Source organism: Apodemus sylvaticus, chromosome 4, assembly GCF_947179515.1.
Source record: "Apodemus sylvaticus chromosome 4, mApoSyl1.1, whole genome shotgun sequence".
NCBI lineage: Eukaryota > Metazoa > Chordata > Mammalia > Rodentia > Muridae > Apodemus > Apodemus sylvaticus.
In genome coordinates this window covers 66,163,298-66,189,114 of record NC_067475.1, presented here as the reverse complement: position 1 = coordinate 66,189,114, position 25,817 = coordinate 66,163,298, and the positions used below count along the sequence as shown (strand labels likewise).

Genomic DNA, 25,817 nt, shown 5'->3' with positions numbered 1-25,817 from the left:
TCAGGACAGCCGGGGCTACACAGAGAAACCCTGTCTCAGAAAAAAAAAATCCAAAAAAAAAAAAGGGGGTTGGAAATCCCCACTCTACCCGCTCTGTGTTCCCATCCCAAGGGCCTTCTCGGCAGCCTCTGAATTCTCCATTTCACTGAATGTAAGGCAAAGTTCCTTCCCTCAGAAGGATACCAGTGACCTCCGACGTGACACACAGCAGTCTGGAACTATGGAGGAAGCCACAGCTGTAAGAAGATAGCATTGCACACCGCTGTCTAGGCTCTGTCAAGAACCAGCGCATCCCAAGAGCAGGACAGCTAAGCCACCATGGCCGGGCGGTGGTGGCCCACACCTGTAATCCCAGCACTCAGAAGGCAGAGGCAGATAGATTTCTGAGTTCGAGACCAGCCTGGTCTATGGAGCAAGACATCCAGGGTTACACAGAGAAACCCCATCTTGGATAAAAAGAGAAAAGAAAAGCATTGTCTTGGCATTGCCTGGAGGGCAGCCATCAGTTTACAACTGCCACTGCAGTGTGTAGCCTGGAATTAAAGGCTCGGAAACATAAGATAACATGGAACCCTTTCTGATGCTGAATGGGCACCTCTGATGACACAGTCCTGCTACTGGCCGCATGGTGCCTTCCCCGCAATACTCCCTGACCCACACAGTACAGTTTAAAGTAAAAGCTGAAAGCCCAGTCCTCTGAATCTCTCACCTCAGCCCTGCCCACACTTACTTGGTAGCTATCCCCTGGGAGGGCTGCCCCGAGCGAGAGGCTTTGGGGTCTGGGACCAAGCCTTGTGGTCATATTCCCCTGCTCTTCCTGGTGCTGACGCTTCCCCGAGGAAGGCAGGCCTGTGTTCATTCTGTCCACCTCCCTGGCCAGGCGCACGAGGAGCTCTGGCATGTCTTTACTGTTGTTCCCGTCCGAGCTGCTGAGGACCAGCTGTTCTTTGAGGAGGTTGATGATGTTGTAGGCACTCTTGAGTTTCCCCTGGACTTTCCTGAACTCAGCCTGAAGGCTGTTCTCATTCACACACTCTTTGTCGACCGCAGTCTCCAGCATCACCTCACCCTTCTCCTTGTCCTCCTCGACCTCCCACCCATCAGACATTGCTTCTCCCATCTGCTCCTTCAACTCTGCGTTCTCAAGGCAAAGGCTCAGCATGGTGTTCCTGCGAAAGACACACAATGAGGGGCCAGGTTTGTCAGGGTCTGCAGCTCCGCGTCAGAGACCTTTCCACCCACCTTAGTGCATGAAACACCCAGAGCTCCTCAAGTCCTCAAGTACATAACTGAACCTCAGAGACCTGAACGAGACCTCATTTCCTACATGAGAAGACCCAGTGACGGGGTGTGGAAAATGGCTTTACCACATGCTTCCATAGCCATTGGATGGCGGCATTACTGAAAGGTCGTAAGTCAGACCCCCAGTCTATTTGTCTTTACTTATCCATACAGTCTCCCATGCTTTAATATCTAGTGACCCCTGGAACACACAAGCAAACTTACAATATTAAAGTTTTTTGGTTTTTTTTTTTTAAAGAAAATAGATCCTGCCTATGACAAACATATTGTGGATTTCATCATTGCCTTAGTTTATCACTGGTTTTAAATTACTTAGTGATAAATTGGGGCTCAGGAATAAAAATAAATAATACTAATCAGAACTGAAACACAATGTAGTTATTTAATTAGTTGCTATTTTTCTAGTCCATGCAATAGGAGATGACCTTCCAGAGGGTGGATACTGCGGTTTTCCTATTCATCCTGTGCTTCTGGGACTACATAAAATATCTGTATTTATTGAAGTAATAGAACTGACTAAACTGAGACTGCTGAGCTAGAACACATACACACACATACACACACACACACACACAGAGAGAGACAGAGACAGAGACAGAGACAGAGACAGAGAGAAAGAAACAGAGAGACAGACAGACAGAGATGATTTACAGCCTAAAGAATCAGAGCTTGAGTATGCACCTAGTCTTGGAGTGTCAGGCAGAAGCTGTTAGGTGTGGATTCATGGGAGAAATGAATGGGACATAGAACTCAGATTTCCAAGAGAAAAAGGCGTAGGCCCATTGCCAAAATTGGCATGCAGGAGGGAGAAGAAGGAGCATGTCTAGAAAAGAAGACTGGGTTACTCTTGCATACATACATTTTGGGGCGAAGCCTGGTATCTTCACACTGTACCTGGCTTAAAGCCGAACAACAGACTGAGTAAGGAAGGGCGGAGGCTTTAAACAACTTAGGTTTCCAGGTTAATAGCTCCGTGGAAAATGAAAATAACCTGCAAGGGTATCTATACATGGTGTATTCAGAATTAAGGGATGCCCCGTTCCAGGACATCACAGCTAACTTCATACATATAGATACCTAAGGAGAACTTACATTTTAAATTAGGTAAAACGTAAAGAAAGAATTATCAGGATAATTCAACATAAAAGAACTGATATCTAGAATGACAACAGATTTAATAAGTGTGTGTGTGTGTGTGTGTGTGTGTGTGTATCTGTGTCTGTGTGTAGTATGTGTGGTGTGTATGTGTGTGTGTGGTGTGTGTGTGTTTGTGGTATGTATGTATGTATGTGTGTGTATGTGTATATATATATATATATACACATATATATGGGGGTTTTGTGTGTGTGGCGTGTGTGTGTGGTGTGTGGTATGTGTATGTGTGTATGTGTGTGTGTATGTGTGGTATGTGTGTGTGTACCCACGTGGAGGCTGGAGGTTGACATCTGGTGTCTTCCTCTATTGGTCTCTACCTTACCATTTTTAGACAGGTCATCATACTGAAACTACAGTATCGATGTGTTTTTCAGCATTAAAAAAAAAAAATCTCCTTACAGTCAAAGTAGCCAATTGATATGTACTTATCATTTTTATAATTTTCATGAAATGACAAAGATTTCTCACTGAGGCCTGCATGGCCTCTGTGGAAAGGACAGCATGACACAGTTCCTGCCCCTGGACCAGAGCCAGCAGGGCAGGGCCTCCTAGGGCGTTGACAGTTGCTAGGTGTGAGGCTTGTTTGAATAACAAAGTACATAATCTACTTTATGTTCCTCCTCCAAGGTTAATCTATATGATAATTAGGCAGTAAGTGTCCCAGGAGCCCAAGACTGGGCTTTGGTCTGCAAGGGTGTGTCTATGTCCTTAGCAAAAATGGTAAATACTGTGACCTTCAGGACAGCCCTTAAGGCTGTGAAAGACTGAAAACACGAGTTCAAGAATGTATAATTTCTCAACTATGGAAAATACAAGGATGCAATATGAATTATATGAGGGGCTTCATGGACCTCAAAGAAGAGAGGCAGCTGCTCCATGAGCCAGCTTGTCAGAAAGATATTAAGGTAGGAGATAAAGAGATTTGAGGAGTGGGGATTGCAGAGCAAAATCCTACCCAGCTAAGTTTATTGTTTGTGCTTACAAAGACAAACAGGTTCCTGACTTCAATCAAGGTTAGCCTGACACAGAGCAAGTTTAGACCCAGGCATGGTGGGAGTGGTGATCTCAGAACAACCATCCCACCCAGCTAGGTTATTGTCTGTGCTTACAAAGGCAGACAAATCTCTGAATTCATTTGCCGTTTAAAAATGTACTTGCTGTCTTCTAAGAACCAAGGGGCTAAGGTATGAGCTATCCAGAGAGCTTCTAGATTTTTTTTTTTTCTAACAAGGGAGCTGTCTCAAGCAGAGAGAGAACTATCTCGGCAGAGAACTGTCTCAGAACTGTCTCAAGCAGAAAGCCAAGAGACTGCAGAGGGCTGTCTAGGGAGCCATCTTGAGCAGACCACACAACTGTCAGCTAGTACCCACAAACGTCTTCCAGTTGTTCTTTCACCACTTCCAAACACACCTTCCTCAGGAACCCCAACCAAGTCAAGACTGGTCCTTAGCAGTTATTAAAATTGCAATTCCATGATTCAACTTTTTTTTTTTTTTTTTTTTTTTGCTATTGGGAGGGAGTTTAGTGGTGATAGGCAGGGCTGTATAAATCCTCTGAGGAGCTCCTTTTTCATATCCTGTTTTACCCAGAAATTAGGCCACAGACCACTTGCTAAGGTACTTGGCTTTTGCAGTTGATCCACTGGTCTGAGTCACTTTGAGGTTGAAGTTGCAGCCTCCAGTTAGCACTTCAAAGCGACACAGTGGGAGGCTAGGGAAAGCAGCCTTTGTCCTGTCTCATCAGGAACTGCAAGGCTCTAAGTCTCAGGGAGCAAAGGGGAGGGGGACTTAGCACTGCCATTTGTTCTAGTACAAAATTGTACATGAGAGTTGCACGGTAAAAAGTTCACTACAAGTTTGCACATAAATTCAAGTCGCAAATTAAATAAGAGGTCATAACAGAGATTGCCTATGTGCATATATACTAGGAGCAATGATCTGACTTACCATTTACCATTTGTTACTAGCTTACAGGGTCATGGAAAGTTTAAGATTGTAACTAAGCCGTCCTTGAAGTTTTGTTTAGATAATCCCAGTCAATAGCTATTCCCCTGTTTTTATACCTGGGGTACCGTAGTTTGTATATATCTTTATGACCTTTGGTTAATGGTTTTTGTAACCCCTTGTAATGTGCCCTAAGTTTTAGAAGTCTTTTGTTGCGCCAGGTGGTGGTGGCGCACGCCTGTAATCCCAGCACTCTAGGAGGCAGAGGATCTCTGAGTTCGAGGCCAGCCTGGTCTACAGAGTGAGTTCCAGGACAGCCAGGGCTACACAGAGAAACCCTGTCTCAAAAAAACCAAATCCAAAAAACCAAAAAAAAAAAAAAAAGAAGAAGAAGAAGTCTGTTGTTATCTCAGAAGAAATTAAGAAATTCTGTTATAAAAGGGATTTGAATGTCCTTGTCACATGTTGCTATTCTGAACAATGGTAACTGTTGCATGTTAGATGTCTGGGGTTTTACTTCAGCAATTTTCAGACCCTTACATCTCCTTATAGGCTTTTCTGGTTCTCTATACAGCAGTGAAGCTTCATAGGTAGGTGACTATGGGACCTGATCCAGAAAGCTGCACCCATACAACTAAGGTAGATTCTGTCTATTCCTATACATCTGGACAGTAATAGAGAACATTATTAGACTGAATTAAGTTCAGATTGCTTCAGTAACAAAAGTTACTATCTAACACTATCTCATACTATTCACTTTGTCTAAAGAGTATATAGACGCACGAAGGCGTGGGGCGTGATGTGGATGACCCTGGTGCAGCACTAATGCCTTGGGTGCAGACAGGCAAGTTCTTGGCTGTGGTAGCTCATGGTCTGGGGGAAAGTTGGGACATACCTGATGTGGGACACAGAGGAGAATCCTGCTTCCTCAATTTGAGCCTTTAGCTCCTTGAGTTCCGCCTCAGCTTTTCTCTTCTCCTCTAAGTGCTGGTGGATTTCAGCCCTCAGGTGGAGCATTTCCTCCTGAAGACACCTGTTACTGTCCTCTCCTACTGGGGAAGGGGGCTGAAGACATATGTTTTGGGTCTCCATAGTCGCCAGGCTCTTCTCCAAAGCTACCTTGATGAGCTGAAAGAGAATCAGGGTTTAAAGAAGTTAGGCTACTGGAGTTCACCCAAGAACACAAGCAAGGGCAGCTCTTAATAGAAACAAAAGACAAAACTGAACGGTCTCCTGTTTAAGGGCCCTGGGATTGGCCTGGGAAGCGAGGATACAAGTAATGAGAAGGAAGGACTTGTTATTGGACAATGAAGAGAATTCAGAGATGGTTAGATGCACACATGCATACACACACCTTGAATGCAAACAAATGGGGCTTAACTTGGTCTAGCAGATGCCAATACTGCAATGCTTCTCTTCATGGGGTTGGAGTCCCCTGGTAGTCTGTCTGTACATCAGAGTGCTTTACTGACCCTCGAGCACGGGCACCTGCACTGTGCCGATCACGGCCCCAGATGCCAGGGCTTGATGGCTAAGTCCCTGCCTGCACTTCAGACTCCAAAGAGGAGATGAAGACTCGGCTCTAAGGAGGCAGTGAGCAGTCAGTCCCAGATTTAAGGTTATGGGGCTACAGGCAGGGCAAAGCAAGGCCGATTCTACCAACAGCAGGAGAATCACACTGAGGGGTCGAGGGACTCCACCCTGCGGAGCACCCAGTTTCCCTTTTCCATTGTTACCCTTGTGCCAATGCTGTCAGCTAGGTTCTCTCTGCAAATTTAAGCATGAGAGAAGAAAACAAAGTGGAAAATTTCACAATGCCTTTCTTCTTAAGGATTCTCTTGACGTCACTCCAACGTGTTTCATTTAAAACTGACCTTAGGGTGATTTTCCCCAAGTGGGAAGTTGTAAGTGTTTAGACTTTCTTAACATACACATGGGACCTACCTCTAGCTGATTCCTACACTTTAAAAAGGGTATTAATACAACTCAAAAATCTGGGTGTGATAACCTACGTAGGGTATGACTATTTTAATGTGAGGATTTCCTCCTCCCTCCTTCCTTATATTTTGCCCTATAGAGTTCATATTGGCCTCTATTTCACTAGTACCTCAGGCTGTCCTTCAACTTTTGACTCTCCTGGCTTGTCCTCCCAAGTGCTAGGTTTGCAAGCAGGCGCCACAGCACAAATCTCAACAGTACTTCACATACTTCCCAGTCACCCTGGCTTCTCTTTCCTCTCAGTGACACAGTTTGGAAGTTATACTCAATTTCAGGCCAATTTCGACTCCTACTCACTACCACCCCACAGTAATTTCTATTTTCTTTTATCTCTCTTAATATTGTGAGTCATATTGATCACTTATAAATTTACTCTGTTTATACTAGGATAGTCAGACTCATATTCCAATTACAAAACCATTAAAATAGTTAATGTGCATCTCTATAAACCATGTAGTGGTCACCTGACTAGAGATGATTCAGATAATTAATTAGGTTTTATGCATTCATTTAGGTCACTAACATATTGAACAGAATGGGCCCAGAGCAAGGTGTGTGGGTCAGTGATTGATAGGGCAGCTCCGGTTGTCCCAGGGCTGTTGGCCTTTGCTAGTCCTCTTAGCAAAGCTAAGTCATACTTATGCTGCAGGTTTCTGGTCACAATCATACATAGCATACATGTAATGCTATCTAGCAATCATATATAGCATACATGTAATGCTATCTAGCACCACCACAATTGAAATTGTCAAGTGATATGCAGCCATGTAGAAGAGAGTCATAGACCCAGCTACAGGCATTCAATCCCATCTGGGTTTTCTGATCAGACTACAGATAATCTCCCTCGCTAAGACGCTGCCAAGTGTAGTCAGCTGGTGCCATCTCTGCATGTACCACCTAGCGTTAGTTAAAAAAAAAAAAAAAAAAGATTAGGCATTGGGAAGGACACTTTTGAAGGCTTATTACCTTCACTTAACTTTGTGACATGCCAAATGTGGTGGCCCATGCCTGTAATTACAGCACTTGGGAGGCTGACGCAGGAGGACTGGAAGCCAGGCTAGCCTGGGCTACATAGTAAGGCCATTTCAAAAGCCTCCAAAATAATGAATAGGTAGGCAAAAATAAATAAACTTTGTAATCTTACCTCTCTATACGAACTATTTTCAATGAACATGACAAAAATCACCGTTAGATTTGAACAAGGACAAAATAATCACTCTTTTCTTAGCCTTATGCTTAAAAATAGTGTCTGGCTTTAATGAGGCCTATCCACTAATTAACTACCTTCCTGTGTATTTTACTGATTTTAGCATACCTGTTTTCTTTCAAAGGAAAATATTTCAGCTCATAAAATATGAATGCCAGATGAACCTTAAGGCTTACCTGGTCTGATTTCTCATTTTAAAATAAGGAAATAAATCATTGCCAATGATTTATAGACCCAGAGGTGTCCAGCGTTATGATATGGCAATATGACATATTGTAATCTACACAGTTGCAGGGCTGTATTCACACCTATTCCAGGACATAGAGGGCCACAGGCTGAACACATCTGGTGAGATCCGATCAAACTCAGCCTAGTTTGAGTTTTCACAGCTCTGAAAAAGAAATTTTTTTTGTTGGCTTTACTAACTTTAAAATTTAAATATAAATATATGAAAAGTGAATTGGGATCTAGACTCTTTATTAGCTTTACCATCTATGAAAAGCAAGTATTAGGGGCCTGGAGAGATGGCTCAGTGGTTAAGAGCACTGACTGCTCCTCCAGAGGTCCTGAGTTCAATTCCCAACAACCACATGGTGTCTTGCAACCATCCATAATGAAACCTGACACCTTCTTCTGGTATGTCTGAAGACAGCTACAGTGTACTTAGATATAGAAATACATAAATCTTAAAAAAAAAAAAAGCAAGTATTAAACCATTCTTTTCCTCAAATAAATCTCAGTGTGTGTGATATTAGTGTGACTCTTCTGGCTCCAATCTTAAATCATAATCCTCTTAGTGGTTTTCACATCTCCTAACCCCCTTGTGCCATCTCTTCTCTGGAATTTAACCTTTTAAATGTTTCATAGACATACTTCAGATCTGCACTTTTGCTTGAACAGAGCTGCTTGGCTTTCACTGTCTCGCTTCATATTTCTCACAGAGAAGGTCAATTTTCAGACAATGTTAAAGATATTAGGAAGCCATCATTTCTCAAATCAGTGTTGGTCATCATTAGGAAAATAAAAAGAACTACTACAAGGAATGATCACCTCATGTATATCAGAATGTTGATGTATATATTTTAAAAAAGACAATATGCAGGAGATTCTGGGCTCTTTCCTCAGAAACACACACACACAAGAATCAGGAGAAAAGAGTAAGAAAGAGCACTCATTCATTTTAGGACAGAAAAAACTAGACAGAACTGCTCTGAGGTCCAGGATCTCTACTTGTGTGTATACTTTCAAAGGAGCTGAAGTCAGCCTGCGAATTGATGAGCACACTCTCTCCAACACTATTCGCAGTTGCTACAACATGGAGCCAACCTGAGTGTTTATGAATGCATGAGCAAAGAAAAATTAGTGAGTCGAAAAAAGAGGGGACATCCTGTTATTTGCTTAAATCTGGAGAATATTAGGCTGTTGCGGTAATTTCTTACCTCAATAAACCCATAAAAAAAAAAAAAAAAAAAACACACAGCCCTGAGATAATTTCTAACCCCAAATAAAAAACACACAACCCAGTTATTATATCGATAAGCTATGTGCCTAGATTGGGCAGCTCTATCACTATACTAATGTATTCGCCAGCTACGAGAGCCCTTGTTACTTCTCTCTTGTTAGGTCTCCAGTCCATGTGGTTCTGCTCCATACTGGCTTTCAGCTCCTCTTCCTCCTCGGTTCTCCTTCTCCCTCTTCTCTAAGATCTCTCGTCCCACCTTTCCCTTTCACTGTCCAATCACAAGCTCTAGCCTTTATTTGACCATTTAGAATGGGGAGAAGGTTCACCGGAGATCACCTGAGTATGTGATCTACTCCTTGTCGTGGGCTGCCCCTCATAGGAAGCAGAATTAACATAAGAATACAAACAGCGCCAGGGCAACCCACACCTTTAGGCTCTGTGAAACAAAGCTGCTCACAGAAAACAAATACCACCCCTGCTTCCTTACATGCGGGACCTAACACACCCGAGCCTACTGAAGTACAAAGAAGAACGCTTGGTGGTGGCCAGGGTTTTATTTTCCTCAAAGAAAACTCAGTGTGTGTGATAATAGTGTGACTCCTCTGGCTCCCATTTTAAGTTATAATCCTCTACAACATGTAAGGAGGAGGATACAGTGGGGACTTAAAATGACACAAGGCTTCACCCAGACAGAAGGAATGGGCTTTGACATCAATTGTCTAACATGGTAACTATAGTTAGCATTAAATATAAAGATAACTAAGTAAACTTCAAAAAATAAAAGTAGACGAGGTATGGTTGTATTGATTAACTTGGCTTAATTATTTCACTATGTATGTGTATATCAAATCATCACATTGGATTCCGTGTATTTAATTATGATTTGATGATAAAATATTACTACTTTAAAAAAGCTTTTCTGAAAGAAAAGGTCAGGTTTAGTTTGCTGCCCTCTTTGCATGTGGACTTGACTACTGATAAGCTTTTCTCTGCATTGCAAATGTTCAAATGAACAGCAGTGGCTGACAGCTCTCCAGTCCTTTGTGGCATGGCCTAGGTTTACATCTTTTTGAGACTGTAATTGTGTGAGCAAGGTATCTTGGGAAGATGACAATCACAGCCAGGCTTTCTGAGGTAACTGACTTCCTAGAAATGAGGAAACAAACTTAGCTTTCTTTGATTCTTGCCCAGGAACACAAAGACAGCTGTGTTTCTTAGGGTAAGTGTGTAGAACTAAGGGGGAATGTGGAACCAACAATAAAGTTTATCTCCCAAGGATACAATAAAAAACGAGTTCAGATGCTAATCTTCAAAGCACCATTTCCCCGGAAGCAAGCAAACAAATCTTTAGAATCCAGACACACGGTGGTTATGACAAGGCAAGCTTTATTTAATTGGTAACAAGAGAATCACAACTCAAACCCCACAAAAAATGGACTGAACTCACAAGCTTCGCACACAATGTCATACACCAAAGCTCTTCCTACTCAGAGCTGGAAACCAGTTTTCAAGAAAAGGTGACAGGAAGAAAACGGTGCTACACCATAGAGTCCTCATCCAGGGGGCAGAGGTGTCTGCCTATTATGAATAAAGCCCTGATCTGAAGGTTCGCTAACTTACAATTACACTGAGCATTTCCTGGTGCCAAGTACTAAGACAAGCACTATGATGTGCCAGGGTAAACGTCTACTCCAGGGTGTAGAAGGCACTGACCTTCTCAAAGTAGAGTCCCGTCATCTTGTTGTTAGGCTACAGGAAAGAAGACTGGGGAAGAAATGGCTGCACAAACCAGTTTGCCTGCAAGACTTGCAGCAGCAGGAATGGTTAGAGCACAACAGTCTGAATCTGATGGTCATAACATCATTGTCTTCTGTTTATTTAATCTGACGGCTATTCCTGCCCCACAACTGTTAGAACCATTGTGTCCGCCAACATCCCAATCAGTTTCAGAGAGTAGACTTCTGTTCATCCTGCATATTCTCTCACTCAAAGATCCTTGATGAAACCCAGGAGGGAGCGACAGAGACATCTGTGTACCCAGGCAGTGGTATATGCAGTTAAAACCCCAGCCGATTAGTCTGTGAGGAAGACTCAGAAGAAGCAAACCAAACCTAAGAGGGTAGCTAATGCAAAATGTTTGAGGGAGGAGTAAAGGGTTGTCATGGCTACAGCAACAGAAAGGAGATCTTGATAGAGAGTAAAGAAACTTGTGATGATGTCTGGTGTCCCAGACAAACTCGAGTCCTCAGGAGACCCAAACGATGTGATGCCAGATCTTATTCAGTTAGGGTCTGTGCACATTTGACCTCTTTTTGTCATTTTAATGAATGTCTCTCTTTTTTTTCTCACACAGAAAATGTACAGGCAGACCCACACGTCTCATTTCCTCTACAAATATATCTAGTAGCCTCAAGGGAGATGACACTAGGGAAGTCCAGCTTCTTTCTAGCAATGGTCCTCTATCACTGCAACAACTTAAGAGTCACAGACATTTAGATGTGACTGGTAATTGTCATCAGGCAAGGGAGTGACAGTTCCAATGATCACTAAAGGTGACATAAGCTCTGAGGTCTGGGACATTCAGTCTTGGCCTTGAGACCTTACACTTTCTCTGATGGTGGGCCAGTGCCAAATTCTGAGGATTGGCATCTAGCTATTGGGTAACCTGTCAATCCAGAGCAAAGTTCGCTTCTATTTCACCGAGAAAGCCCCCTGCCATGGAGGGCATTCCAGTCCTCTGGGAGTTTCCTGGCCAGCACTCTGGCAGGCTCCAGGCCTTGCTGGTTGGGCTTGCCCCAGACAGCCACGCCTCCCTGTCTTCTGTTTCATCTTTTGCTCATAAAAGCCAAAGAGAGGAAGCATCCATTGTCTTGTAAGTGAAAATTCTTCTGCAGCTAAAACTACAGACAGTAAGCAGGGACAAAGGCGGGTAGGGAAGGATAAGAAGCAGAAATAAGAAATAAGGGTGGTAAAACAAATAGACTGAACAGAGAAAGAGGGAGGACAGGGAGCAGAGCGGGGAGTGGGGTACATAAAAGATGTCCTCTCACTCCCAGCGCTTGCTCGGAGGCTGACGGTGAGAATCAGATCCGAGACTGCGCCTTCCACCCTGGAAACCCTCACACCTGACACCGACTTACTTGCTGGTGGCTGTTGTGTGCAGCCTCCTCTTCAATGCTGTCTGTGAACTCCGTGCTCGTATCTTCCGTCTCATCCCCTGCAGCAGCACCTGGAAGAAAATCCCGAAGGAAGAAAGGTGACTCCTTCGCAGATGGCTCCCAGAAGGCAGATACAATTACTTGCTTTGCGGTCTACCTCTGATTTCTTCGTTCTTCGAACTCTTGGCCCTTCAGTGGAAGGGAAGACAGAACCAAGCTTTCTCCCATATCAACGTGATTGTCTTTCTAAGGCCAAACCTCAAAACAAATGCACTTTGACTATCCAGCTCTACTTTGGACGCCTTTAGAGAGACTGTTACTCTCCCCTATTTTAATCAATTCTTCTTCATTCTGCTTACAGAGTAATGTGGCCCTACATTACTAACCTTTCTCCCACCACTGACTACTGAGCAGGGCCCGTTTCCTGAGATAGGGGCAACCCCTCTCCTCTCACACTCCTCCACTGTTGGGATGGTGTGTGTGTGTGTGTGTGTGTGTGTGTGTGTGTGTGTGTACGTACATAGGGTGATGGTATCTCTGAGGAAGTCGTCTCTGGGTTCTGTGTCTCACAGAGGCCCAGATCAGGATGTAAGATCAGGGTAACCCAGGGGCTTCCTAATCCCTTCCTCTAACCACCCCTCCTCCACAGCGCTCACATCTTCTCTCTCAGTGCTAACATCCTTTGCCTGGAAGATTCTCTGCACTGTTCTGCTCAAATGCTATAGTCTCAGCCTTTCATTGTCTATTGATGTGCCCATCACCATAGAGCGCAAGCACCTAAGTCCTGCTGCAAGGAACAAGAAGCTCAGTTGGAAGTCTGGGCAAAGGCCTGGCTGGTGCTGGACAAGACCAGCTTCACCGAGGGTGGCCTTGTTTTGTGTCTGCACTGCTTAAGAGAGAAGATCCTGGTCGGCAGCTTTTATTTAAATGGCCACATGTAGCTAGTGGCTACACTATAGCCACTACAATACAGGATGGTACAAACATGTAGCATTTATTCCTTTTAAAATTGATTATAGCAAAAGATTCTCCATGAAATTTTATATTAAGAACTGTGACCCACATTGATGATTTTTTTTTCTCCTCAGATCATCAAAAAATATCTACTGTGATACTTTTGTATCTCATGTAGTTTGCCAAGTTAGGAAACATTAAGATCTAGTTTTGTCCCACCTCAGCAGCCAACCTGTTCAAATCCTCCTTTATCTCCTGAGTGACCTGGGGCTCAAAGAGACTCTAAGGCTACAAAGCTGGTTCTGGCAAGATTTGGGTCAGTCAATCAAGTGTGTGGACTCAGGGTGGCAAAGCTGATTGCTTCTTCCATGACCAAGGAACTCCATCCTGAGCTCAGATACTCAGAGATGAAATGTGGACAGGGAAGATGCATTCACAGCTAGAGTGACTGTACTTCTTACCTATCCCGGGAAAGTCCAAACTGCTTCTGCAAACCAAGAAGAAAGTGGGCATCTCCCATTTACCTTCCATTATTTTTTTTTTTTTTTTGAGACAGGGTTTCTCTGTGTAGCCCTGGCTGTCCTGGAACTCACTCTGTAGACCAGGCTGGCCTCAAACTCAGAAATCCACCTGCCTCTGCCTCCCAAGTGCTGGGATCAAAGGCGTGCGCCACCACCGCCCGGCTCTACCTTCCAATTCTTAGTGCCTGGAAGTCCGTGCAGGTGTGTTTGCAATGGCTTGCTCATATCATCAATGGACTAAGGTGGTAAACGTGCTGTTCTAACAGCTTAAGGCCCAGGCTTCACTGTGAGATCCGCTCTACTCTCATGGGAGAGCAGGATTCTATCCGGAAAAAACGTTGCCCAGGAGACAGCTATGCCACTTAGCACTGTTAGAGACCCACTGTAGCCAGCATACAGTGAGATTTTCCAACTACTCCCTTAAATGGCAGAGCCAGCTCCCAGAGTCCTAGTAAGCAGAGGTGAACGAACATCTTCCCTAAGCCTGAACTGCTTCGGAAACCCACTACAACCTGAATGCCAAGCCCTCGATGACATCTGTGTCATACGTGTTTGATCCATGTCCCAGGGTCGACACGGCATTTCTCTCCCTGCAAAGAAAATGAGTGTTCCCACCCAGTGACAGACCAAGAAAGCAGTTTGCTCATTGTCTGCCTTTCAGGCTACAAAATGACTCTAAGAAGCAAGACAGCTCTGTGAGGTCAGCATTCCCACATCACTTGTGCTGTGCTTAAGGTTACTCTGCTCTTTGCTGAAACTAAAATTGCTGAAAGCGTGTGTTTGAGAATAAAAAAGAAAATAGAGTAAAATGAGTCTGTTGTCTCATACAAGGTCCTACTTAGAAGTGGTCACTAGACATCCCTCTTTCTGTTATGAGTTCAATTTTTTAATGGATGAAATTATTTCAGGGTTGCCATGTGGCTCAGCATTAGAGTCCTTGCCTAGTGAAGGCCTTGGTTTGATGCCCACCATCACATGAAACCAGGTCTGGTGGTACACACCTGTCACCCAGTGCTTGGAAGGTGGAAGCAGGAATATATAGGAAGACCTTCCTATAGGTCTTCCGCGACTATACAGTTTGTTTGAGGCCAGCGAGGCCCTGCCCTCACTTTCCCCCTTCTAAGAAAAAGACAAAAGAATGTTTTGTAAAGGAATCCCTTTCCCAAGCTTTTTACAAAGCAACTGAAGACTATTTTCATAACTGTCTTGGGATAGTTTAGCGTTTTAGTTTAACTGGAAGAGATCAACACTTTCAGAACTGGCCATCCGCTCGTTCTTGACAATGTAGGGGATTCTCTGAGAGCTAATGACCTGCACATTTCCAGTAGCCGTGCTTCTCTGAGATGCAGCTTTCCATGTCAGCACACACACACACTGAAATCATCACTTGTCTTCCAGCCCTCCGTGAATGCTCTGTGCGCTTCGTAGACATTCCTAGGCTCCAAGGCGCTCAGGAGGGAGCCGATGCCTCGTCCTTCATGTGTATGTGTTTTCTGTCAGCAATATGCTTTTACAAAGTATGCAGAAATAAAACAATGCTCTCAAAGCTAACACTTCCAGTGTTACTGAAAGTTTAAACAGTTTGCAAACACAAGGTATTCTCATCAGTGAGGCAGAAAGTCACACTTAAGTGGTATTTTTAAATTGAAGATGGCATGGTGATTAAGACTGTGCCAGACCATCTGTCGGAACCTGCTTTTGCCTCTAGTTATGTGACTTTAATTAAGGTTGGAAGTTGCTATCTGTTCCAGGCAGCTGTTGTGAACTTCAAACAACTTCAGACTTCAAAGGGTTTGCTGATGCCGCCTTCTTAGAACAGTGCTTGGCACGCTGCGCAATCACTAGGTCTTACCCTTGAACAGTATCATTTTGCTAGTGCTGGTGAACTGAAGTGGTCCTCGGGCTGAGAGGTGGAGAGCTAGCAAGGCTGGAGGACAGAACTGAACTACACCCAGGCAGCAGGGCTCAGTCAGAGCCCCGATATTACTGCTTCTGCCTGCATGCCTTTCTTTCTGAATTGCTGCTTCAATAGGACACGTGGGGAAGCCCAGGCTGTCATGGATCTAGTGTGATCCCTTTTGAAAAGCTGCCATTGTCACCATCATCAAATTAGAACTGCCTCGAAATGCCACTACACATGAATAAGCTTCATAAGAAAACTTATGCATTTTAATTCTTAGTCACATGGAGACTGGGTAGGGTCAAGGCTCTGTGGTCATTATTTCCCTTAAGTTATTTCTAAGGGGACAGCAAGGAGTGGTACCTTCCGACAGTAAATTCAAACATGGCAGGATCATGTGTAACTTATTCTGAAAATGAATTTGAAGAGTTGAAGCTCACAGTGAGTGCTAAGGGTGCAGGCCAACTCTCTCCCTGAGGAGGAGCCTGCATGGCGCTCCCCGCCCACCTCACTTCCAGTCCAGTCACTCTGCCATGCGCTCTTTAACACTCACAATTGCACATCACAAACCAAGTCTTGCTGGCTCAGTATCATGATGCTGCATGTGAATCAAAGATAAAAGTTCTCTAGCAAGCTGCACCTCCTGCATCCATTCCCATCAGCACAGCACTGATATCAGGGTTTTGTTTTTTTTAAAAAAACAGGTCTCCTTAGCTGCTTCTGCTCAGACTTTTTCTTTCTTTTCTCCTCTCTCTCTCTCTCTCTCTCTCTCCTTCCCCCCTCCCCCTTTCTTTCTTTCTTTCTTTCTTTCTTTCTTTCTTTCTTTCTTTCTTTCTTTCTTTCTTTCTTTCTTTCTTTCTTTCTTTCTTTCTTTTTCTTTGATGCATGCTGGTCTTGGAAAGTAAGTAGCAGGGCTCTCACCAGTAGTCAAGCCTCTTTACAATGTAACCCTGTCTTTCAAATGCGTGTTTCCTAAGAGGGCTTTCTACTGTAAATATTACTAAGAAGCTGTGGTAAATGACTGAAAAGCAAATTATAATTAAATGACTGTCCAGGGTACAGAATCTCACTAGGACTTTCTTGTCTACTTTTCTAAAAGGCTGTTTATTCAATATCTCACCTATTTTAAACTACCAGGACATGTTTAAATGAGGGCCAACATGCCCACAGTCTCTGTCCTATAAAGCGACTGTCCTGTCAAGGACTTCTCCGTTTGTGGTGTCTTCTTCAAGGAGCAGAAGAAGCATGCTCTTTGGGGGGGGACATTAAGAGATGGCAGCACCCACCACAGCAACTGGCCCTCAGACTGGGCTGCAGCTACTACTTCTCTTCAGCAAGGAGGTTTTTAAGGTTTAACAAGCCCATTTCACTGCTACAGAAAAGTGCAACGCTGTTTTTTTGTTTGTTTGTTTGTTTGTCTTGCTTTCTTGAGAGAAAATTCGTGTTTCCTCTTCTTTAAATAAACATGCATGCATGGGGTCTGGTTCTGACTTGGAATTTTAGTACAGTGATCAATAGACTGACTCCTATAAAGGAAAAAGAAATCTTTAAGAAGGAAACCGAATAGCTTCTGTTGGCCTTTGATGCTTTTATTGGATTGGTAACAAGTTTTGGTGTGTCTAAACTAAATTAGCTGATCTCCTAACACATATATAAAAAGTGCAGGCTCTACAGTACAGCTATTTACAGTTTACCAGCACAGTTACATGAAGAATGGGCTTTGAGTAAGCTTAACCTGGTGAGGAAATCCTGGAAATAACTTAGTGCCAAGTCTCCTGATCATGTATATGTCTGTCACATCCTTCTTCATTGGAAGTTGTCAATCACGTTTTCTCAACAGCCCCAGAATCTCATGTGATAAGCAAGTAATATTGCTTTTTATTGTTAAATAATACCTCAAACATTGAAATGCATGGCCTAGAGAACACACCTGTCTATGTACGCGCTCCTAAATCTCCTAGTTGAGCAGTATATCTCAGCTGCACAAAGCAGGCACTCTCTTAGCCACTAACAGCAAGTCTACCTCTCTCTGCCGAGGTCTAGGGAACAGGGCTCCTGTGTCAGTCCTACGTCTCAGGCTACCTTAGAACAAACATTTTTGCAATACTGTTGGTCATTCTTTTTTATTTTTCCACCTTTAGCATAAAGAGGGCAGTATAATAAAGACTTTTGATTTTAAACAATAAGAAAGGAAAAAACAAGCCTATCACTTTGTAAGTTGAATTATTTTTACCTGAAATCTGGTAAGACCTTGGCTGTGTAGTTTTTGATTTCCCTTCCATTTCTCACTCTCAGCATAAGCTAAGTTTTATTTTGGAAAACTCATCCTGTCTTGTGTGACTATATAGAAAAAACTAAGGACTTACCTTCTGTCAGTGCTCAGGGGGTACAGGTCATGTGTTCATTTTCTAATTATAATGAAGCCCTTTAATTAAACCATTGTTGTAAATGGCGACAGAGAGACTTCAGTCCATAAGCCGAAATGTAGTGAGAACTGGAACTCTGACTCTAGAGAAATCATTGCCAGGTTCCACCTATTCAGGCATCTTTGGTTTCTGTTTCTGGATTGCCACAGATAGACTTTACATTTCCAGATGCTTTCTTTTCTCTAGAAAAGTAAATGGCCCTAGACTACCAAAAGGAGAAGAAAAGTTTGCTGAGTTTCAACTGAAGAGAGATGAGGAAATGCATGTCCCGCATCTCCGAACAGGAACACTAACTCCATTTGTTCTGTGACAGTACTCAGATTACATGGCTTTCCTAGCATCACAGGAAATCTATCCCCTTTCCTGCAGGCCACCGACAGTGAACCTGCTAAATACAACTAAGACCTTTATTGAAGAGACAGCTGAGGGTTTGGGGGAGTTCTGAATGTGAAGATTTTGTGACTCCTAGAAAAAGATCATGGAAGTAGAAAATTCTCACAGGAGTTTTCTGAGAAGGGATGTCTAGTTTTTAGAACTGCAGCATTCAAAGGAATGTCTGAGCAATGGGATCAGAGTTTTGCAGTGACAGTTTGAGAAAAACAAACTTGGCTTAATAGTCAGGCGCTTCAGACAGCCAATCAAATGTTACTTCTGAGAAGGAAGCAGGTGTCAGTGCAGTGTGGCCTGATGCTTCTCTTCCTGACCATGAGACTCTAGATCTAGTGTGCAGATTAGAAGGAGAGAGCTGAGTCAACTTTCTTGAACTACTGTCATGCTCTGATCCCAGCTCTCACTACCTACATACTGCACAAGGAGCACAGACACAGTGGTAGGACTTTACGCATCTCCTCTGAAGCCATGCACATGTAAACTGCAAGTCCAATCTACCAAAGCCCTTCTAAGGAGACACTTTCTCAAGGTGGGATCCTATATGGGTTTTGATTCCCTTTATCCTTAAGAGGTTTCCTTCTGTAGATCACAGAGCTGAAAATGTTTTACACTATAAACAGGATGGTACGGCTTTCCCTGTGATTAGCAGCAGTGGAAGTCCGCTGCTGCCTGTACCTGAACAGAGGGCTGTGGATGGAGGCAGGTGAGGCAGAAGTGGGGGAATGAGAAGCGAGCATGCAATGTGCCAAGGCAGGGAGGACACAGTAAACCAGGCCTGCTCCTTTCCAGAGCTCAGAACTTGGCTAAGTTGCTAAAAATGGGGTGTCAGAAAGTCGTTGACTACTAGAAGCCACCAACAATTGGATTTAAACAATATAGTTTAAACCAGCAGTCGAGGATTTAAGCTCGGTGGTACAGCACTTGCCTAGCATGCATGAAGTTCTGGGCTCCACGCCCCAAAGTCAGATGCACAGCCACAAAGGGAGAGCGTTCAGAGAAAGCATGTCACAAGGACTTACATTTTATCCCTTAATGAATCTTCTTATAAGCCGTTGTCAACCCAACAGTTCTACAAACTAGCCTCATCTACTTTGCTCCTTGCGACCATTACTCTGCAGATATGTCCCACTATTTATAGTGAAATATGAGACAAATGAAATCTAGCAATAATGGATTTTTCTTAATTTAAGTTCTATGGTTATAATTAAACAAAGGCTAAGGGAAAATCTACTTCATTATCTTTCTTTCAAGAAATTTCTTATTGGAACACAAACTTCTATAAAGAACTTGATGCTTTAAGTCTAAGTTTATTGTAATATTAAAATAATCCAAACAAAGGCAGACAAATTCAGCTAACATAGTTCATACTCCTACAGAGAAATGAAGATTATAGCATGCTAAATCCAATTATATGATATGAATGATGTGTAGAATCATAGTACCATCCACCTGTGGCTCACACAGTACAATTCATCAGAATTGTGTTGGGTAGCTAGGTGTCAAATTATTGCACAAGCTTGTGGGCCCAGCACGTTCCTTCCAGGCAGCAAGGTCTAGCATCATTCTAGCATCAGGACCAGAAAGTCAGTACCGGATTTTATAGTCACATTTATGGAATCAATAACAAACTCTTAATTTACTTGTCTATCAACCTACTCTTGTCAGGGCTTGGCAGATGCACTAATTATTATTAACCTTCATTATTATAATCACTGGGAACCCTTAGAACCCTAGAGTTACCTAGAGTTGAAACTTAATAGCAGCTTTGCAGAACTTTGTTGTCTACTGGTAAAGTTGAGTAAACACATTTCCTAATTGCCTTGTAATGACCTTACAGACTGGTCTGTAATTGTGTGACATGTCTACAGCTCAACTCTATTATCCTCTTCCTTGTTAGTTACATACGATTTTGTTCAGGCAGGCCTTAGAGTGTCTTAGAATGGGGGACTAAGAACATTGGATGATTCTGTTTATACGTCCTCTATTAATATTAAATAGCTCCTTTCCCTCTTAAAGGCTATTAAAACCATAATAGCACATCCATTATAAGGAAGGCCATAGCTACCAATCTTTGTGATTTCAAGTGCTTCTCTGGTAGAATGTTTTCTTCCTGTCCACTTCAGACTAACTGATACTCATTGTTACAGACACAGCTGAAGTTACAGAATCTTGAATGGAATTTAGAACGTAACACATGCCATGCCAACACAAGGTTATAAGCTCAGTCTAGTTGAGGAAGTGGACTCAGCCTTTCTCAGGGTGCTGGAAAGCCTGAATTCTGTTACCTCAGACCTTTCAGCAGTAGGAAAGGTTCTGGTGCAGAATCCATAGCCCCTAGCAATTAACCTGTTACTTTTCATATTCTTGATATTTAAGATGCTTGAAATGAACTATCTACCATTTTTCTACCTGTCATGTTGTCCCAACAATGCAGAGATGGTGTGTAAACCTGTGCGTGGACCTCTGAGGGCTCCTGAGGGACCCGAACATGGCAGCATCTCACATCGACTTCTTACTCCACTGTGAGGAAATACCCCCACCAAAGCAGAGGTCAATAAAGGATGCCACCCCTCTCACCTCAAAAGAGCACCCAGAAATTACGCTTTCTCTGATCTTGGGATACTGGGAAATATTGTTCTTAAGGGGGGTGCTGACAGACAGGGGTGGCAGCCATGCCTCTAATCCCAGCACCCAGAAGGTAGAAGCAGGCTCATCTCAGTGAGTTCAAAGCCAGTCTGGTCTACACAGTGCATTCCAGGCTAGCCACAGTGAGATCCTGCCTCAAACAAACAAAATAAAATACCAAAAAACAAAACCAAAATAAGAAAAAAAATGGAGGGTGGGAAATATCACATAGAAGATGATCTTTTTATCTAGATGATTCTGATTTGGGAAACTTTTTTAAAGTCATGTTCTGACTAAAGGTCATGCCTGTGGCTTGAAGAAACCTTAGGCCAGTGAAGAACATGAGTTGAATAGAATTTTATGGACTAGAATGCGCTGTCCACTGATCTGATTTCATCTGTGCCTCAACAGTCAACACTGAAGCAGCCTTTGAGGGCAAACTTTACTAGGAACACTATAGTCTCTGCTCCTGAGCTCAGCCCATGCCCCCCCTCTAGTTCTGATTATTCTCAGTAGGGTTTTATACCCATCCCCAAAGTCAGTCTCACGGACTCTCAACCTCTCTCTAAACCTAAAACTCATACTTGATTCGTTTATTTGATTAAAAATTGCTTTCAAAATGCAGGATTTGATTGGATGGCAAAAATAATACACACACATGCATTTGATGACATGACATGGGACATGTGGCGTGGGTGGTAAGATGGGGGAATAAACTTTATTGGCCCATGGAAGGGGTAAAGGAGTGAGGACAGGCCAGGGAGAAGGGCAGTGTGAATGGGACATTGAAATGGAATGATTTAAGATGCACAATGTGCCTCATGACCTTGTTCAACTAAGAGCCAGGTCTGTGCAGGAGGAAGACTCCGGCCACCTCCCTTTGCCGCTACTGACCGCAGTCCTAGCATTACCATTAGTACGTCACACTTAGTTCTGTCAAGTCAGACACAACTCTCTCTGGTTAGTATAAACAGGGTTTCCATCCTGGGTTGCAGTGTCACCCGCCAGTGCTCAGAAGGCATGCTTGTGACGGGCTCGCACACTTTCCAGTTCCCCACCTCCAATGGCGGCCAGGGTCTCCAGCCTGCTTAAGTGCTCCAGGCTTCTTCCAAGAACTTCTTCCAGCCGACTGCGTAACACCTGGGCCCCTTCCAGTTCCACCTGCAGAGTTCGGTCTCTCTCAGAGCTGATTAAACATGTCACATGGAAGGAGAACGGTTAGCCATCAACTCTAATGACTCCATTCATTTCTGAACAGCCATCTTTGTCACTCGGGCTATGAGACTTCCCAAGGTAACTAACTAGTCTCCAGGGCACGGTAAGGGAACGAATGTAGCCTCTGTGTGGCATCTGTGCTCGCTGCTGGGGTCTAAGCATGGCCTGCACCTTTCTACAAAGCTTGTCCCTTTGGCTAGATTCTGGGCCACTTGCACACAAAAATATAGCACATTCCTACAGCAACAGAAATTTCATTATGCGACTGAGAGCTTTAGACTGAAAAACTAAAAACCCAAGAAAAATTAAATATCAACTGAAACAAGAATGAACTGAGGCTGGAGAGAGCTGCTCTGTCGCCCGCATCACACTGAGGGTGCTGTCGCCTGCACTGCACTAAGGGTGCTGTTGTCTGCACCGCACTGAGGGTGCTGTCGTCCGCACCGCACTGAGGGTGCTCTGAGAGACCAGGCCCAAGGACGAGCATTCCAGGCGCTCAGTAACACTTTCCCTGGCTTTCATTTTCCTGAGGTGGAAATAAAACACTTTGAAAATCCAATGAGAAATTAGGGAAAACTGAATAATAAGGTTAAAAAAGGGTGAAGGAACAAAAAAGGCCAGGAAGGAAGGCAAGACAAAAACCTGAAGAGGCTCTGAGAGGAGAAATAAAGATAGAGCATACACAGCCAAACTGAGACGTGTAGGAAAACACGGTCATCTATCTGGGTGCTTACAGGTGACTCTGGGTGGAGTCACCCACCACACACATCGCCTTCACTGTCATTAAGCCAGTGTTACTGCACTGACAGCCTTAACTGCTGCAGCAGAGCAGGTTTTGGCAAGACACAGGACAGACACAGGAAGGCGCTCACAGAGTGTCCACTCTGTATGCAAGGCACTCTTCCAGACCGCTGGCTGTTCTTGTTGGGTAATCGTAGCAGTAATAATGGAAAAATCTATTTCTAATTAAAGATGCAGACGCTGAGGCTCAGGCCAATCAGATCACAAAGTGGGGAGCGTCCTGTCTTTCTCCCTTTAGCACTTTAAATGTCTGTACTTAATAAAAAGCAAAAGAAGGAGAAAGAATGAAAGTGGCCAGTGAGTGGGCCAGGCAGCCTCTCTTACATCTCGGGCTGGGCGTGGGACTTGACCAGGCTGCTGTAGAGCTGCCTCTCAGCCTGCAGCGCCTCGTTCAGCCGGCTCCGGTCATCCACCAGTCCTTCTAGCAGCAGCAGCAGCTACGGGAGGAAGAGAGGCAGCAATGAGGAAATAGCTAAACAGGGCCGAAGCCGTGGTGAGGCCCGAGAGACAAACCACGGTGCGGTGCAGTTTGTTAGCACACTCTGACCAACTGTCCTTGTAATCACTTCAGCTGTCTACGGTTTTCAAATCAACATTATACCCATTATTGCTCTATACCTTAAAAACTACTAGTCAGTTTCGAACATGAGTGGGCGGGGGATGCAGAACACTGGGAAGGGGCAAGCTGCAGGGCTGAAGAAGGCACAGACAAGCAAGAAGGAGGCAGTGAGAACTGAGTACTGCTTCCAGTCTTCACTCAGTACTTACTGAGCATCCCTACACCGTCCCATGCACTGCTCTAGTTTTGAGGAAAGTTTAGGAAAGACATTCACCACGCAGACAGGTGTCACTGGGAGCCATAAGCCATGCCGAAAACTAGCTGCGGGAACGTGTAACTGGCAGAGGGCTGTTAGCACCAGACTGGCATGGGGTGACTCAATGGAGAGAGTCTGCTAGGCGCAGCCGAGGTAGACTTCTGGAGAACCTGGCACTGAGAAGGTTAGACATGGGGTAGCAGCTTTGGAAGAACCACTGTTCCAATAACTTACCTGTTGTCTCTTATTCCCTGATACTTCCTGACCCTGGGATTCAACTGAAGCAACTTTTTCCCGAAGAAGTAAGACCTCTTGGGTCAGGCGCTCCATGGCTGGTATATCTTCAGGGTCGACCAGTTGCATTTGCAGGTCCTAGAAGAAACATAAGCAAATGTAAAAACTGTAGTAACTGTAGTAACAGCAGAGGAGTGAGGGACAGATCTTTCTGCTCTGTTTCAAGGCCAAAGGATTCAATCTATTCCTATCTTGCATGAAGCTACCCTGTAGACAGCTGAGCTACAAACTATCCCAGTGGTTTTTAAAAAGCTTTGACAGACCTTTATGAGGTCTTCTTTTATCTGGATGTTCCTGGTCAGGGACTCCAAGTCAGCAGCCTGCACCTGCAGCTCTTCCTCTTGCACGGCCATCATGGACTGCAGGGCAGACAGTTCAATCTGTGGAGAGAGGAAAGAGTGGCATGAGAGGCAAATCCTTTCTCATGTCCTATGCAGTCAGCCGGTACTACAAGAGAAAACCGAAAAATAGTGCCGTGGGCCAAATCAACAAAGTGTGGGACAAAGGTTGCTCTAAAAGAAGCTGGAGGAGTGCTTTTAATAATGCCTTCTATTATTGTAACAACTTTAGTTAATGGCTTCACTGGGATATTTAGAAATTGGTTATAACCAGCAGAAGCAAGAAGCAATGGAGTTTATGTTATGTAAATGCCTCTGCTAACACACGAAAACATGACAGGTTTAGAAAGACTGCACTTTATATCCTTTAATGAATTACTAAGGTATCAAGCAGCCGCAGCTGCTGACTTCATCAGGGATCACCAAACCACACACCTCCTGGTACAGAGCCTGCAGCCAGTACAAAGAAACCTCACCACCAGTTACACGAAGTTACACTGTAGGCACTAAGCTCTCAGTGTTGCATTCCTTCCCCCAAATGACAAATGTGATATCAGTGCTCATTAAATGCCACAGTAACAACTGTCCCTAACATTCACTGGGCACCTACTATGTCCCAGGCATACCTGCAGTCCTTGCATGTGGTTCCCTCAACACACCTATTGATCTGAACCCCTCTAGTCCATTCTGACTGCAGCACCTGCCACTCGACTGCAGCACGCCCGCTCTGTGCTGACCAGGAGAGCTGCTACCCTGTCAGCCTGCAGCGTCTTGCCCAGGGCTGTCGTCTCTCCATGCCAGCCTGCTCAAGAAACCTTGGTGCCCTCACCTAAGGTGATCCTCGTGTATGGTACTTTCTCCTTGTCATTTACAACACTGTGTCCTTAAATTAAAATTAAATTAAATTACCTTATAATCTATAATTACAGCATTTAAACGATTCATTTGTTCAGTGTCTGTTATCATCCTAGAGGAATTAATTACACAGATGCCCCCTGCTTCCCTCAGGGCAAGCTGCCTGCGACTGGATAGGGCAACTCCGGTAACTCAGGAATACTTGGTGCTGGCAGCAAGCTCTGCTTCTAACACTTTACATCAATGGTGAAGTTGATAAAGTGCCTGCCACTGATGTTAATTTTCAGAACTAAGGAATATTTGTATGACAACTACTGGGCCCTTCAGAGATCACAATGATCACATATCTCAATATTTGCATTGTTGAGAAAACAACAGGGCTGGAGTGAAGGCGCAGTGGGTAGGAGCACTAGCTGCTCTCCTGGATGACCCAGGTTGGGATCTCAGAACCGTAATGG

The 25,817-nt window shown here is 44.0% G+C and overlaps 1 protein-coding gene across 2 annotated transcripts in view; it reads right to left on the bottom strand.

Annotated features, from left to right (window-relative positions):
- Window positions 1-25,817, bottom strand: part of LOC127682917 (myomegalin-like) — a 177,305-nt gene that overhangs the window by 30,674 nt on the left and 120,814 nt on the right. For both annotated transcript variants that reach the window (XM_052179661.1, XM_052179659.1), the window contains 7 exons: window positions 24,430-24,546; window positions 24,107-24,244; window positions 23,382-23,494; window positions 22,100-22,227; window positions 12,208-12,296; window positions 5,296-5,528; window positions 731-1,169 (listed from right to left, as the gene is read on the bottom strand). In XM_052179661.1, the coding sequence (XP_052035621.1) occupies window positions 731-1,169; window positions 5,296-5,528; window positions 12,208-12,296; window positions 22,100-22,227; window positions 23,382-23,494; window positions 24,107-24,244; window positions 24,430-24,546 (1,257 nt within the window). The remainder of the gene's footprint in view (window positions 1-730; window positions 1,170-5,295; window positions 5,529-12,207; window positions 12,297-22,099; window positions 22,228-23,381; window positions 23,495-24,106; window positions 24,245-24,429; window positions 24,547-25,817) is intronic.